Raw genomic sequence first — 16,484 nt, forward strand, 5'->3', positions numbered from 1 at the left:
GACATATCAGGATTTGATCATGACCGTGGCAAAAATTATACCTGAGGAAATTGTGGCGGCGACAATCCTTCTCCGAGAATAAAAATTGATTTCTAGAACGTATGTATGCCAAAAAGGAATTTCGTATTAATGTAATTTAAATTTAAAGATTTAAAATGTATTTTAAAAAGTTGTGTTAATACTATATTTCTACTGTTGTCATAATAAAGTACCATTTATTTTGTTCACAAAGAAAATACGCCACAAACTAATTTAGGAACGTTATTAAACGCAGCCTAATTCTAACATTCGTTGCGTCAACTTGGGCCATATGCTTGAGGCGCGTGCACCGAAATTCTGTGACCCCAATTACATTCTTGAAAGATCGTCTGCTTTCCGTTAATTAAATTTGACGTACTTAGTTGTTACCAGAAATTATTGCTTAGAGAATATTTTCTAAACAAGGACAAAAGTATTTTTTCCTATACGAGTGAATAAGATAACAGGAGCCCATAGACACTTGGGCCCGCGGTCTGCTCCCAACATCTGCAGACTGTCAGGTACCACATACCACGCGTGCCTCCTAGGCGCGGATACCTCGGAGGAATTTCGACACCCTGCCGGGAAAAAAAGCCCATAGACATTCGCAACGTGAATACCGCCACCCATTGAAAAAGAAGGAATTATAACTAAAAATGTAAGTTTTTAATCAAAGTATTTATAAGTCACTCCTTGATTTACTATTTGTTTAAAAATCACATTTAATAAAGGCTATAGTAAAAAAGTATTGCAATACAATTCGTACATATAAGTTTAAAGAAACAAAATTCGTAATACTTTTCGCGAAAGTTCGAATTCATACCATACTACATTGTTTTCTTTTGCAAATATTGAAATGATCATAACGGCTTATATTGTATTTACATATCTGAGATAGATATAAACAGTATGATAATTATCTTATCTATTTTATGAAAGTGCTTATTTTGGATGCTTCAACAAAATCAGTCACTATTTCGATAAGCCTACCTACTAAGTACTAGTACAAATTTTGCACATTTTACGATCTTATATTATCATTTAATACCGGCATTGTCCGGAAACGACTAAAGCTAAATAAATAAACAAGATAGAACTACATACAAAATAGAAAAGAAAACAATAACAAAAAAGTTCAAACAATTTCAACCTATTTATTAACAGACTTTTTAACTTGAACACCAATCTATCTGTGTGATGATATATTTCAATGTAATTTTCATTAACTTCAAGACGTCCAATCAACTTGGAAATTTGCACACTTATTAAGGTCCGGACACCGAAATTAAAAAGAAAACCATTAATTTTGGCTAAATAAATACGCTAAAATGTGTATATTTTTTAAAGTGTTTAATCTATATTTGCCTGTTTAGTTTATGTGATACAATATTTAGATAGTGCTTATATTGAATATTGAAGTCGTCTTGGCCTAAAGGATAAGACGTCCGGTGCATTCATGTCGTTGCATCAACGGTGTTCGAATCCTGTAGGCGGGAATACTTTTGTAATGAAATTACGTACTTGACAAATATTCACGATTGACTTCGACGGCGAAGGAATAACATCATGTACCTAATAAAAATCAAACCCGCAAAGATGACCCGTTTGAAGGGTGGGCAGCCGCTGTAACTATACTGAGACCTTAGAACTCATATCTCAAGGTGGGTGGCGGCATTTACGTTGTACCTAGATGGCTATAGGCTCCGGTAACCACTAACACCAGGTGGCTCGTCCATTCACATACGCAATAAAAAGAAGAAAAAAAAATTGTATGATATTTCGACTATTTCACTTTATTCATTACATTCATTTCACGTTTATTAGGAAATTTACCTAGACAGGGTGGTGAAACTCTTCGGACGTCAATCTTTACGCATCTTTATAAATTTTGCTATATTAAACTACAACAAATAAGAACAATCAAATACCTAAAGTAATTTTAATTGAGGGTACAGACAGTATCTACTCTGTTCTACTTTCGTTTATTGGATTAATGGAGTGGCAGCAAACAGGCAATCAAATAATTTATCCACAACGAACCGCAATCAGTGAGCTACGGGCATTCTCATTTACGAACGGGACACATTAATTGAATTATCGTAAGGTCCCCTTTACGCATTCCTTGGACAGCTATGAGAACCAATGTCTCCATCCTCGAAGAGCTGAAGGTCACCAAGCGCCCGCTGACTATGTGCCAAGAAATGATCCGGAGTTTCTTTGGGCACATAATGCGATCACCATTGCACAGCCTGGAGAAACTCATCATTCTCGGACAAATGGAGGGAAAGCGTGCTAGAGTAAGAGCGCCAGCTAGATGGGTGAACCAACTCAAGGAGGTGACTGGAGGCCAGATACAGGGAGCGGGACATATGACGCAGAACCGGACCGAGTGGAGAAGATTGACATACAGTCACGATCCTCAGCATTGAGGGAACGACCAGAAGAAAAAAGGTCCCCTTAATTTCGTATTAAAATGATTTAGTAGTATAACTCTCGCTTTTACAATATACAATACATTAAAACTTACTTAAATATTACTTTTAACTGAAAAACTAGACTTCGTTGAATGCATTATTGAAATAATAAAGACTGCAGAATTACATTGTCTGTACGGACTGAAATGAAATAACGATTGAAATACTAACAGCAGTTATCGACATACATACTACTAAATTTTATAGACTTCATTTGCGTTTATTATGGCATTGAGGTAACTACATGTATTCAGACATCCGTACTAACACGCATAGTTTATATCGTGACGATATCCGAACGATGCGCAGATGTTTATCTCAGTTATGACCCATGAATGCAAATGTCGAGACGATAACACGCAAATAATCTCAGGATGAAATATCAACAGAATTCCCAGAGAAAACGTGAAAGAAAAGGAATCGCGTTAGGTAACAAAACACAGGTGGTTTTTTTTATTGCTTAATTGGGTGGACGAGCTCACAGCCCACCTGGTGTGAAGCGGTTACTGGAGCCCATAGACAACTACAACGTAAATGCGCCACCCACCTTGAGATATAAGTTCTAAGGTCTCAAGTATAGTTACAACGGCTGCCCCACGCTTCAAACCGAAACGCATTACTGCTTCACGGCAGAAATAAGCAGGGTGGTGGTACCTACCCGTGCGGACTCACAATTGTTTATCCATTCCTAAATTAATATGAGCGGTGACTTGTTGATTTCCTCGATATGCCAGTCAACCAAAACAGTGATCGACCTTTGTTAGCTGAAATACCCGCTAATTAAATTTAAATCCAGTAATAAATAAACTTCAGCTCCAAAAACAACGTATCGCATGCCAATGTAATCTTTGGCACGAGAAAATCAACAATTTCCAAATTAATGATAACAGTGCATTTTCTTTCAAAACACAATATTTTTATCTCACAGATTAATTAGTAGAGGTCAAGAGACTTTTCATCATAATTGAGTTCGATTAGTGACGTATTTAAGCGTTATCTAATGAAGTAAGCGTGTAGATAGATGGAGTATGTAATTAAAACAATATTTTAATGTCGCATGTTTATTTTTATTTTTATTCGGAAGGGAGGATTTCTGGTGGCCCGGAGGCCTTTCCAGTTTCGCCGAGAGCACGGGCTCAGCTAAGAGGGGTGGATTTTGCTAACAGCTGCCCGAGCGCCTCCAAAGGAGACCTAACGACTCAAGAGCAGCTGCTTCGCAAGTAAATGTACTACCGGATTGGAATCGCGACCCGCTGAGAAGATCCGGCGAGAAACTCAGCGGGATATGAGATTGGTTGCACGTCGAACTCTTTGACGAGTTCTACGAGTACGGGTACTAGGGTCAATAAGTTTGCTCCTAGTGCTAGGAGCGTAAGGAAGTATAAACGAAAGGAATCGTAAGGACAAGAATATCCACGTTTAAATTTGTCAGACTATTAATAGCAAGTAATACCACACTGGTGGTAGGACCTCTTGTGAGTCCGCACGAGTAGTTACCACCATCCTGCCTATTTCTGCCGTGAAGCAGTAATGCGTTTCGATTTGAAGGGTGGGGCATCCGTTGTAACTATACTTGAGACCTTAGAACTTATATCTCAAGGTGGATGGCGCATTTACGTTGTAGATGTCTATGGGCTCCAGTAACCACTTACCACCAGGTGGGCTGTGAGCTCGTCGACCCATCTAAGCTATAAAAAAATTAAAAATAAAATAGTTATTCAATCGGTGATGAGTTAAAGATACATTGCAAACTTCAAAGAGCGTTTGGCAGATAGGATTGGTTTTAAAAAGACATATTGCTTCAGCCTGTGGTTTGGGTAGGTTAAGTAAAAGTAGTATTGCGAATATGAGTAAAAACAATAGTTCGAATAGAATGTTAAATATATATTAGTAAAAAAACATATTAATTCAAAATTAAAATGTCACGAAAATCAGAAGACTTTCATATTTGATTTTATGCATTTACTATCTTACAGAAGAACAATTGTATGTGTCGAAAAGTTCTGTTTAAATTTAAAAAAAAACACAAACCCATTTTAAATTATTTCTTGTATTGTACAATCCATGTTTAATTAAAATAGAAATCCATGTTTAATTTTGGTCGCAAGCGGCTTGGCTCTGCCCCTGGACTACTGACATCCATGGGCGACGGTAACCACTCACCACCAGGTGGGCCGTATGCTCGTCTGCTTACAAGGGCACCAAAAAATAAATAAATAAAATGGGTTATAAATTACATTTACACAATTACAAAATCTTTGATATATATGTTTAATATAATAAATGTAAATACAGGGATGTTTTTATAATCATTTTCGATGTAATTAATTGAAGTGAAACTTCCTTATCGGCGTTGGAAAAAAATTTACCGTCACATTTTTCGGTTACGCGTCACTTTTTTCCGTTACGCGCCATCTGTTTTGTATTCATGTCTATGATAATAAAATCCTTTTGTTTAAACTTTATCTAATTTAACTTTTTTGTATTCATGTCTATGATAATAAAATCCTTTTGTTTAAACTTTATCTAATTTAACTTTATTTAACCAATTTCTAGAAAGTTGCATGTAGATCATTTTTCGAAAAATAAGGCCATAAACAAGTTTCACTTCTTACGTGTGTACACTAGTACACGCACACATTTTTTTTTATTGTTTTATCAGAATCCTTTGAGTTTTCAAGGGTCTGACTCACAATAAGTAGTTTTCATAATATATCCCAGGCTGACGGTCACTAAATCCCTCAGTTATTATATTTTATATAGAAAATTTAGAAGAGGGCACAATTTTTTGTTACGGTCAATAATGGAACCCTAAAATAGTTTTAATAATCCTTTATCAACAAAACTAATTCAACAGGAATCAACTTAATCATTTTAACAACCATAATTATGTATATAGTACCTAATACTATTTTAATGTACATAATTATTTAAAAAAAAACGTGTCGGGTTAAAAGATCACTTGATATGCTCCGATCCATTGGTTTAAAAATAGCAATGCGCAATATTTATTTTAATTTTGATAATGAAAGAGCTTAAATTTATCGTTATTCTTCACGTGACATTGTGTCTAACATTAAATCTATTATTCAATCTTTTGTTATCAATATGATACCACAAACGACTATAAAATATTGTCTTGGCCAAGTGTAATAAAACATAAAGCATTGTAGTTTAGTAAAAATATTGCATTATTCAAACTCTACCTAACTAAACAGGTCAGTCGGCGCATATATCCATAGAACTATTGTTACAATAGAGTTCTGCGCTTGTATGGACTGTGGTCTCACAAGAGGTCGATGGACACTGGTGATTATTCTTTTTAGTAGATCCGCCATTCTATGAATTCTACTCCGCATCCTAGCATTTGGGAGCGAAATCTCAATAATTTTACGGGTGGTGGTACACACCCGTGCGACTCACAAGAGATCCTGCCACCAGTACCTAATCTAATCGCGAATTCTAATCGCGAATAGGAAAGCTATATCAGAGACATACAATCAATCAGTGTATTCTATTGTATATGATTACCGGCGGTGCGCCAAACGTAAGAGTTGAAACGTCACGTGCAATCGCTCATTCCTTATCACTTATCCACCGGTCACCTGTCAGTGACGGAACCGGCGACGCTTCGTATGTTTTGTACCATTTCGAAATTGTTTACGGTACTTATTACACGAACGATTGCATGCTTTAAGATTTGTATTTATAGTTATTTTGTGTTTTCTTTATTACTAGTTGCTATATATATACTATATATTACTGCTCCTTGACATTTCGAGTCTGCGTTCATGATAAAAATGTTTTAAATCGCATTTAACGTGGCGTGTATCTCATCTGGGCCGTTAAAGTCGAAGAACTGATGGTAGGACCTCTTGTGAGTCCGCACTGGTAGGTATCACCACCCCGCCTATTTCTGCCGTGACACAGTAATGCGTTTCGACTTGAAGGGTGGGAAAGCCGTTGTAACTATACTGTGAGACCTTAGAACTTATGGGTGACGCATTTACGTTGTAAATGTCTATGGGCCTCAGTAACCACTTAACACCAGGTGGGCTGTGAGCTCGACCACCCATCTAAGTAACAAAAAAAAAGAAAGAATTGGAGACGTCGAAGAGTTCCACCCAATCTATATTTAGAAATGGAGACGCTGTATTATCACAATATGAAAAGTTTTAGTAGTTTAGATTGATATGACAAAATGTTTTCTGCTGTTGCTTTCGACGAGAATCCTCAATGCTGAGAGTCGTGGATACCCTTAATAAATTTCTCCTGGACAATCCTGCGACATTATATAAATAAGTTCGAAAAATAGTTTCAGAAGGAAATAAATTTATATATTATTACGTGAAGCAAAAACTTTGTACCCCTTTTTACGAAAATTGCGCGGACGGAGGAGTATGAAATTTTCCACACTTATAGAGAATATATAGAAGGAGTGCACAATGCTAATATTTTTTTTAAATAATGTATAAAAAATACTTTAAATCAATAAAGAAAACATTACACACACTACCATGTATTTGACACAACACAAACATAAAAATATACTTTTTGTTTACTATCAATTGGTAAACTTTTGTTATTGTTTAAAGTCTGTGGTCGCATTGAAAATAGATTAATATTGTTTGTCTTTAATATTATTGATCTATAGTGTCGGTTTCGCGAATACTGTGACTATATTATCTAAATATAATACTCGTAGGGTTTGACAATAGAACCATAATAATGTTTAAACTTATAACTTCAATTAATTATAGTCGAATCTCGACTACTGCGGGGCCACTAGGAAAAATAAGTACATGATGTAGTAACGTACATAATAATGTAAGTTCACGTTCTTAGTTCAAAAGAAACTCCGAATAAATATACTTTTTATAAACAACTGCGTCGAAGCTCTCCAAATTTACAGAAATAACTTATGTATTTTTTTTATTTTTTTTAATGAATATGACGGCGTCCGATGTTTGACATAAATTGAAATTGAATAATGTTTTACATGATTAAATGAAGCTGCGGGGTAACGGTAGACAAATCGAGTTGCGCACCGCTTTTAAGAAGAAAGCCAAAGATTTCGTCAAACATTACGTTCCGCCGCGTCTTGTCTCGGTCGCCTGTCTAGACATCACACACAAAGAAAACGTATTTTCTTTTTTTTTTTCTTTCTCAGTAATACATTTTAAAAGACGCTAATAATACACTTGGCAGACATTTGTGAGTTTTTGTCAAATCAGGAAAAATGAATGAAAGCTGACAATGAGTCACAGCTGCCGGAGAGCGGACATAGAAAGTCCTTGCTGTCCGTTCACAGAATATAGTAAAATGTAACGTGACATCATTATTAATCTATACTTCTATACTTAATATTATAAAGAGGAAAGATTTGTTTGTTTGTTTGTATTGAATAGGCTCCGAAAATACTGAACCGATTTGAAAAATTCTTTCACTGTTTGGAAGCTACACTATTTCCGAATCACATAGGCTATAATCTTTTTTTTTTAATTAGGGATCCTTACTAAAACTATAATAATGCAACCCAAGGTGTAAAAAAATACCTAAAATTCATGACAGAATACAATAATGTACTACGACTTTGTAGAACACATTATTATTTACAAAAAGTGTCGCAACAGCATATTTTATTATAGTTATGCCGCAATAAGTGTTCTTAAATTTAAAAAAATAAAACAACGTCAAATATCGTTGAAATTTTTGTTAAAGACTCGAGCGAAGCCAAATCGGGCCACTAGTATATAATAAAACACGTAAAGTTTATGACATACCATTATTCTAAATCCAATCGATATTTTGTTTATCTTTATTAACTTTTCATGAAACGCGTACGTGATTAACGCTTTTAAATCATTTTTTCATCATCATTCATCATCATCATTTTTTTAAATCATTATTCGTATCAAAATTTGAAAATCACTTTGACAAAAAGCCTAAGCAATATAAAATCTTGCTTTCGTGTAATCATTCAAGCACCTATCGATAAGATAACAAAATCATACGACATTGATATTCATATAATATGATATAACATACCGATAAAGGGATGGAAAGTAGAATAGGTACCTATTGATTGCTATTTTCACGTCAAAGTTACTCATTTTCAAATTTTTTTTTTTTTTTTTTTTCGAAAATACGTCCTACTATGTATAAATTAATTTAACAATATGACTTCGAAGCGTAAATATGAATTTTCTGCTAAAAAGACTCCAATCTCAAAGTAATACGCAGGCCTGTATGAGATAATAATATACAGAAACATGAAATTATTCTAAAACTATACACACAGTTCTACATGCGTTTAAATATATCTTCTACGATGAAGAAGTAACGTCGAATTATTTACATTTCAAATTCAATATTTCTGTGTGAAATGTAAATCCAAAATTCGCGATATTTCTAAGACTGGGGATATGTAGTCTGTATGTACCGTTACCACACTCCGGCCTACTTCTGCCATAAAGCAATTACGAGTTTCTATTTCGAACGAACAGCCAACAGTTTTTCTTCTTGATACGTCAACCTAAAGTTAGGCCATATAATGCATGTTAATCTGATGTCTATATACACTGTTTGTTGCGTTATAGTAATTAAGCGTGGACTATATTTTTTATAAGAAATATTTATTGAACCTTTATATTACAAATTAACGACTTAATATAAGAAAACTATAAAATTGATGAGTTGCTCTTGGTGGCTGAATTTGAAAGAGGATTTGGTGTCATGGCGGACGTCGCTCGCTGACATTTTTACGTTCAGAAACTGAACACTGTTAATAATTTAAAATAGTGTTTAAAATCAGACTTTCATCACGTCTACCATAGACAATACTGTATAGAAGAGCACAGAGTTTATCTATAAAATACATTACAATTGACTTATTCGGTGGTACAGTTAGCGCTATTGATTACTGGACAGTGTTGTTAATTCGATTCCCACATCGGGCAAACATTCATAATATGATGAATAATTTTGTTTGCTCTCGGTCTGGGTGTTCAATATGTATATGTGAATTTATTTAAACGTGTATAACTATATATATCTGTCTCTGGTATCTATAGTACAGGGAACCCTAGTTTGGGTACAGATGACCGGTATCCTGACTGGACATCGACTATTATATAATTAGTGAAATAGTGACATCTCTAAGCATCCGATATCACTCAACATCAGATTAACCATGAGCTTTATCATAAAAGTCAACAAAAAAAATTTATAAATTAATAGCTATAATATCTGCTTTTATTCATTTAGTCAGAGTATACTTTATTACACACCTAAACAAAAACATTGAATATCAACACAAGAATAAACATAAAACGTACTTCCAGATTGTATTTTTTTATTCTTAAATATTTTCACAGCCACTGCCCACTGATCTCCTGTCACTACAACAGAATCTGATAATAATCTATCGAACTTATACATGATCTCGAAAGTCTTTGCCCGATAACGATTAGATATTTCTTCCTACTAAAATAGATTCCCTCGACGAAGCTCTACATTTGTTGATATTGCCATAATGAGTGTGACTTTGTTTTTATTTCCTATCATTCCCGTAACAAACAGTTTTAGAGCGTCAAATAAGAAATACTTAAAACGATTTTTGCAAATTCAACGACAACATTTACTACACCTCGTAAATGTACAGGTTGATGTAATTGATCCAGTCGCTCTAGACCGGTGCATAAATTTCAGAATGCAATTATTTACATACATAAACACACGTGCGCGTCTTTACGCGCATGCCGTTCTATGCGAAGCGTAATTAATGCCGCCTGTTTGAATGTGCACTGTTGTAGATTAGTAGCAGTACATCGATGTATACATAAATGCCTCGGGAGCATTGGATGATTATCTTTGGCAGCGTTAGAGATGCACTCACCGGCGGTTCGAGCGGTACGACGGGCGGGCTCGTCTTCGCGCAGGTAAGGCGCATGACGGCGTGCTGCAGCCGGGGCCAGAGCCGCTAACGTGAGCACCAACAGCGCCGGCAGCATGGCGCCGCTCTCACACTAGTATCTCACCGGGATCTGATCGTTTCCCGGCCACGAGCTCACTATTTTGGACGCGCGCAGTTCGTACAACAAGCGATGCAACGAGCGCGAGTTCGCGATTGTGGCGCACACTGGCAGGCGTCGTTATAGCGCGACGGCTGAACCGGACTGAGTCGGACGACGCGCGATTTCCCGGCTCTTGCGGCGAGGGGACCGGCGCGCCCCTCGTGGAAATCGCAACGCGCGATACGCCTGGGGAAAATGCAGCGTCGCTATCCGCCCGCCCCACCCGCCGCCTCCCGCACACCTAACATCAAAATATGTGCATTATTACCATCGCAACTCGTGAAACAAATTTAAATATCTCCGTATGCTTAATAATAATTATTGAACCATCGAGTTTTTATTGAAAAGTTTTTTTGAGGTGTTTTAACTGAGGATTACAATAAACTACAACTTTTGAGTCAATCAAGCATAATTTTTTTGCATACTGCAACTGTTTTGTGATATACGTTTTCGGATCTGCGAGATTTAAAATGTTTGTAACTTAAACTGTGAATATTAAAAAGAAACACTGAAGCACAGTTCAGGTTTTCAGCTCTACCTGTAAGAACTTTTGTGCGCTTAAACAGGTTTTCCACTGTATCACAAAGTTAATTTTCACTACCGTGGATGTGCGACCAAACTTACAGCCAATCTGATGTTAAGTGGCTACCGACCGTAGACATCATAAAAGTAATGTCCGGCTCATCTTGAGACCTGGGTGCTTAGTGCGAGTTTTTTAACGTTCTCGATAGCGTAAAAGTTAGCTCATATTTGTATCGAATGGGATCGTTTGCGTACGTTTGCCGCTAGAGGCGCTGTTCCAACTGCATACAAAATTGGGTTAACTTTTACGCTATCGAGGACGTTAAGAAACTCGCACTAAGGACACTGTTGTCGAAGTTTTTAATGTACTGCAAGACAACTGCTTCAAGGTAATCGCCACATGACCCCTACCATCAGTAATTATGTTTCTTTTTGGCGATTTTTATTTTTATAACACGATGATTTCCTGCGTAGCGGTCGTTTGTGGAAATCTATTATATTTATAAGTACTCTCAGGGAGTTTTGAACTTATCTAACGCATTTTACGATCGCATTACTCGATTGCGCAGGGCGTTTTTCCCATTACAAAATCTCTCCAAAACAGTATTTTTACAAACTATGTACTTCCAAAATAACTGACGTTTTTGACTAACTACATTAAAATAAATGATCCCATCTGACACTCACTGATTTTATGCACTAGTTTGTTTGATATTTAGCTTGATACGCGGCTCAGTTGGCAGAGATATATTTAGGGATAGTCAGGGGTAGTTTCTGTTGAAATAATGGACTATCCTAAATAAAATTCAAACTTCATAAATATTTAAGGACTGTTCGTGGATCTCTAAATATTTTAAAATGGTTTTTTTTTTATTGCTTATATGGGTGGACGAGCTCACAGCCCACCTGATGTTAAGTGGTTACTGGAGCCCATAGACATTTACAACGCAAATGCGCCACCCACCTTGAGATATAAGTTCTAAGGTCTCAGTATAGTTACAACGGCTGCCCCACCCTTCAAGCCGAAACGCATTACTGCTTCACGGCAGAAATAGGCGGGGTGGTGATACCTACCCGTGCGGACTCACATGAGGTCCTACCACCAGTAAAATGGTTATATATACCTACATTTTTGTACATTTAAATAACGCGTCATGAAACTCTAAAAGCAAGGTCAAATAGACTGTCTGGTGGTGTACAGAAATCATGAAATCACCACCTGTTTATACTCATTTTCAAAACAACGTAAATGCGTCAGAAAAGCGCGTAAACTCGTCTGAATGTGTTCAGCGTGTCTATCTTGGGCGTTTAAGAACCATTTACAAAGTTGCAGTGATCGGTGATTTTACGATAAAAGTTTGAATTTGTGAACGTGATAAAATTCGTTGCAACCGAGGCGCGTTGCAACGTTATTGCTGTTGAAAATAGTATCTCAATAATAACTTATACCGCGTGGGATGAAATATAAACTGAAATATGTTTATGACTTTACAGCACGATTTGAAATATCTAAGTGTTATGCGTTTTCATCGATATAAATGCACTACTCCAATTATTATACTATGTACATCTTTATTTGTATTGCGATTTTGTCACAGTCGATTTTATGTTGATGAAAAGTGGAGAGATCTCGGGCCACTACAAAGTTGTTATCGAAGCCCATGGTCATCACAACTTCAATGCCGACCCATTGAGACACGAAACCGATATCTAAACAGCATTTTATAACAGCATTCCAGTATTGCTACAGTAACTTTTCGAGCACTCTCCATTTAGTTCGTTTACTCTTCATATCTTCATTCTGGTAGGCAGTGGCTTGGCTCTGCCTCTGGTATTGCTGACGTCCATGAGCAACGGTGACCACTTACCATCAGGTGGGCCGTATGCTCGTCTACTTAGAAAGGAAAAAAAAAACAAAGTTTCGTAATAATATTGTACAACAACTTCAAATTCTTTTGAAATCTTCATTAGATTCATCAATAAGTCTACTGACTTATTTCGTAAAAAAAAATCCGGTATGTAGGTACATTTTTCTAAATTGTTCCTTTTTTGTTATAGGTACACTTGAACACTGATTTTTCTTCATCTACCACCCTTTTGGATTTCCAAGTTAAACCTGAAATTGTTCGAGCATCCTACGGTCGGACTCTCTCTTGATATTTTGAAATTTTGACGTCTTGCGTAGTCAGAGATCACTTTATGTTAGCCTATCTATCCAGCCAGCTATCTTAACCATCATATTCTCACGTAGGTACCTACATACCTCTAAACGTAAACACCCTAGTCACATGTATGGCGTGCAACCACTTTTTTTATTAATTCGACACATTATTATTATTCTTTTTTTTTCCTACCTATGCTGATATCCTTGAGAGGCTATTTCAGCTTCGCCCTAACGTTGTAGGTGAGCTCGCGGGGCTCAACCGGAGAGTTGCTAACACTGAACCTAGCAAGAGCAGTGCTTCGCAGAATCTACCACCGGATCGGAAACGCGACCCACTGAGAAGATCCGGCGAGAAACTCAGTGGGCTGTGTCTATGGGTTAGTTCGCTCGTCGAGCCCTTCGTCGCAAGCGACGGGTTCGACGAGGACGGTGACCAGCACATTATTGGCTGTTATGAAACCTTTAGAAGAATACACCACTGACAAACAGATAGAGAACACAGTTGTAGACATTTAGACGTGAAGAAAGTATGAGTGTTCCGCTTTTCGCAAGTAGACTACGAAATCTTAAAGGACTTTAAATGCAATAACTATAAACCTCACAATACGTTATTAAACTCCAAGTACTTTTTACTCTTAGACCAAGGAACCGTTCTATGACTTCTACCATATTTGTCTAGCTAGTAATCCCTCCTAAAGCTTTTTTTCGAGCCACTACCTTCTTTATTTTTTTGGCCCACCTGATGGTGAGGGATATCGTCGCCCATGGACTTTAGCAATGCCTGGGGCAGACCCAAGCCGCTACCTACCTAAATATACTTTCCCATGATCCCATTTTTCTAAGACAATACAACTGATCTGCCTAAGTCACAAAGTTACCATGCTTTCTGGGTTAGAGAGCCATTTTCGCTATTACAGTGTTGATATTTCGACTATACCTCCAGGTGGCATTCACATCATGACCTGGGTAGAATATGACCTCACTACCATCACCAATACCATCTGCGCTAATAAAAACTAAGAATCTACCAACGATCTGTTTTGGTTGAAGCGAGACATCTATTTTAATACGGATATATACTGATACTGTACCTATCTATGTCCTGTTTGGCAGATTTATCTAACGCGCTAAAACACGAGCGTTAGAAGTGAATGAACGATCCCTCATTTCGGCAAGTTATCTCATTCTAGTGCACAATGAATACGAACAATCAGACAAACATCGGAAAAAGCCCAGGTATCGTAACTAGGTGTCTTTATTACCGACTCCAGACTCATTCGATAAAAACATAAATTAGATCAAATCGTCGATGAAGATCAAGCTGTCAAGTTACATACGTAGTCTTTTCGTCACCTATTCCACAACTTATGGCTTGCAATCTTAACAATTTTATAATAAGCCAAGACGTTGACAGTAGAACAAATTCACGACAAGAGACATTATGTAATAATTAGTTATTTAATGAGCTATTATTAGATAATCCTTTGATATTGACTTTTCCACCGAAAACCAACGATACTCACGTAAACTAAAATTGGCCACAAGCCGATAACTGCTAGATCAGTCGTTTCTTGAGTGACACTGGAAATAGATAAACGTTGAGGGACACAAAGTGAATAGACGACTTGAAAAATCGATCGACAAAATGTAAGATTCGAAAAGCCAAAAATAATACTGGATGGATTCTTAACAGTGGAAAATCAGTTCATTTTACAAAAGAAATATACTAAAGAGATACACTGATGCCTAAATTCCTAGTCGGCACTAGATGAACCAAATTATATTACACATTTAATATGCAATCATGACATCTTTCTACTAACAAATTATGTTGAATCATATACCACTCACAGTATAACCTAGTATGTACATAGGCGGCACTGAAAATTTCGGGAATAAACGAAGTGACACAACATTACTATTTAAAAATGTATTTATTGCTTTTCGAAGTATTCTCCGCGAAATTTGACACATTTTTCCATACGATGGAACCAATCATTGAAGCAACCATTCCATTCGGAAGTTGGGATCTCCAAAATGGCCGTTTTGTAGGCGTCCACAGCTTCTTCAGGAGATGAAAATCTCTGTCCACGCAATTTATTCTTTATTTTAGGGAAAGTATAGAAATCATTAGGGCTTAGGTCGGGGCTGTACGGCGGATGGTCTAATAATTCTATGTTTTCTTGCTCTAAAAACTCTTTTGTTCTGTGCGCGGTGTGAGAACTCGCATTGTCGTGATGGAGGATGATGCGGCGGTTGCAGTTCTCTTTACGGAGTTCTTAAACGACCTGTGGCAAACAAATGCTAGCATACCATTCTGCATTAACCGTTCTTTGTCCCTCAAGAGGAATAGTCGTAACATGGCCGGTTTTGGAGACAACCGTGGCCACCATTTTTTTTGCAACACTCCGTGAACGAACAATTTTTGTTGGCTTTAACTCATTTTCGAACACCGAAACTCGTGACTGGTTTTTTGTTTCGGGTTCGTACGCATATATCCAGAATTCGTCACCTGATACAATGTTGTATACAGCATTTGAGAATCCTGCGTGGAATCTTTCGAGAGTTCTGACGCACCAAGTAACGCGAGCCGCTTTTTGCTCTTCACAGAGCGAATGCGGTATCCATCGGGAAAACAACTTTTTTACACCTAATTGTTCATGCAAGATTATTTGTATTTGACTCATGCCAATGTCTAAAGTTGCCTGAATTTCGCGGTATGTCACATGTCGATCTTCCTCAATCAGCTTACGCACAGCATCAACGTTTTCTTGGGTGACTGCAGTTTTTGGACGACCTTGACGGGGATCATCACTGAGCTTGACACGTCCACGTTGAAACTCAGCAAACCAGCGATAAATTGTGGTTTTGGATGGGGCTTCATCACCAAATGCAGAAATCATCCGGTCAACACACTGTTTTTGTGTTAAGCCACTTCGAAAGTCATAATAAATCATCGCTCTGGAATTTTCTCGAGTCAATTCCATTTTCTCAACGACTAAACAAGTTTGACAAAACCTCGTGACAAGACCGAGAATCTTTTTTGAAATAAATAAATGGTATTCGATTTTTAAAACCAAGGAGTTTTCAATTAAAAAGATTTTAATATGACATGAACAGTGAAAATATTCCATTCCCGATACTTTTAGTGCAGCCCTCGTATTTATGATTGGTGAACAGATGATGGGTGGAAATGGAGTTGGGATAAGACTTAAAATGTTTTCGTAAACA

At 37.0% G+C, this 16,484-nt stretch overlaps 1 protein-coding gene across 2 annotated transcripts in view; it reads right to left on the bottom strand.

Moving 5' to 3' along the window:
* Nucleotides 1-10,805, bottom strand: part of LOC101745779 (dorsal-ventral patterning protein Sog) — a 112,418-nt gene extending 101,613 nt beyond the window's left edge. The window contains exon 1 of one of the 2 annotated variants that reach the window (XM_012695533.4): nucleotides 10,390-10,805. In XM_012695533.4, the coding sequence (XP_012550987.1) occupies nucleotides 10,390-10,504 (115 nt within the window). In that variant the 5' untranslated portion in view covers nucleotides 10,505-10,805. The remainder of the gene's footprint in view (nucleotides 1-10,389) is intronic. The other variant, XM_012695534.4, reaches the window with a different exon arrangement.
* Between the last annotated feature and the right edge of the window lie 5,679 nt (nucleotides 10,806-16,484).

Source organism: Bombyx mori, chromosome 8 (assembly GCF_030269925.1).
Source record: "Bombyx mori chromosome 8, ASM3026992v2".
In the NCBI taxonomy this organism is placed as follows: Eukaryota; Metazoa; Arthropoda; class Insecta; order Lepidoptera; family Bombycidae; genus Bombyx; species Bombyx mori.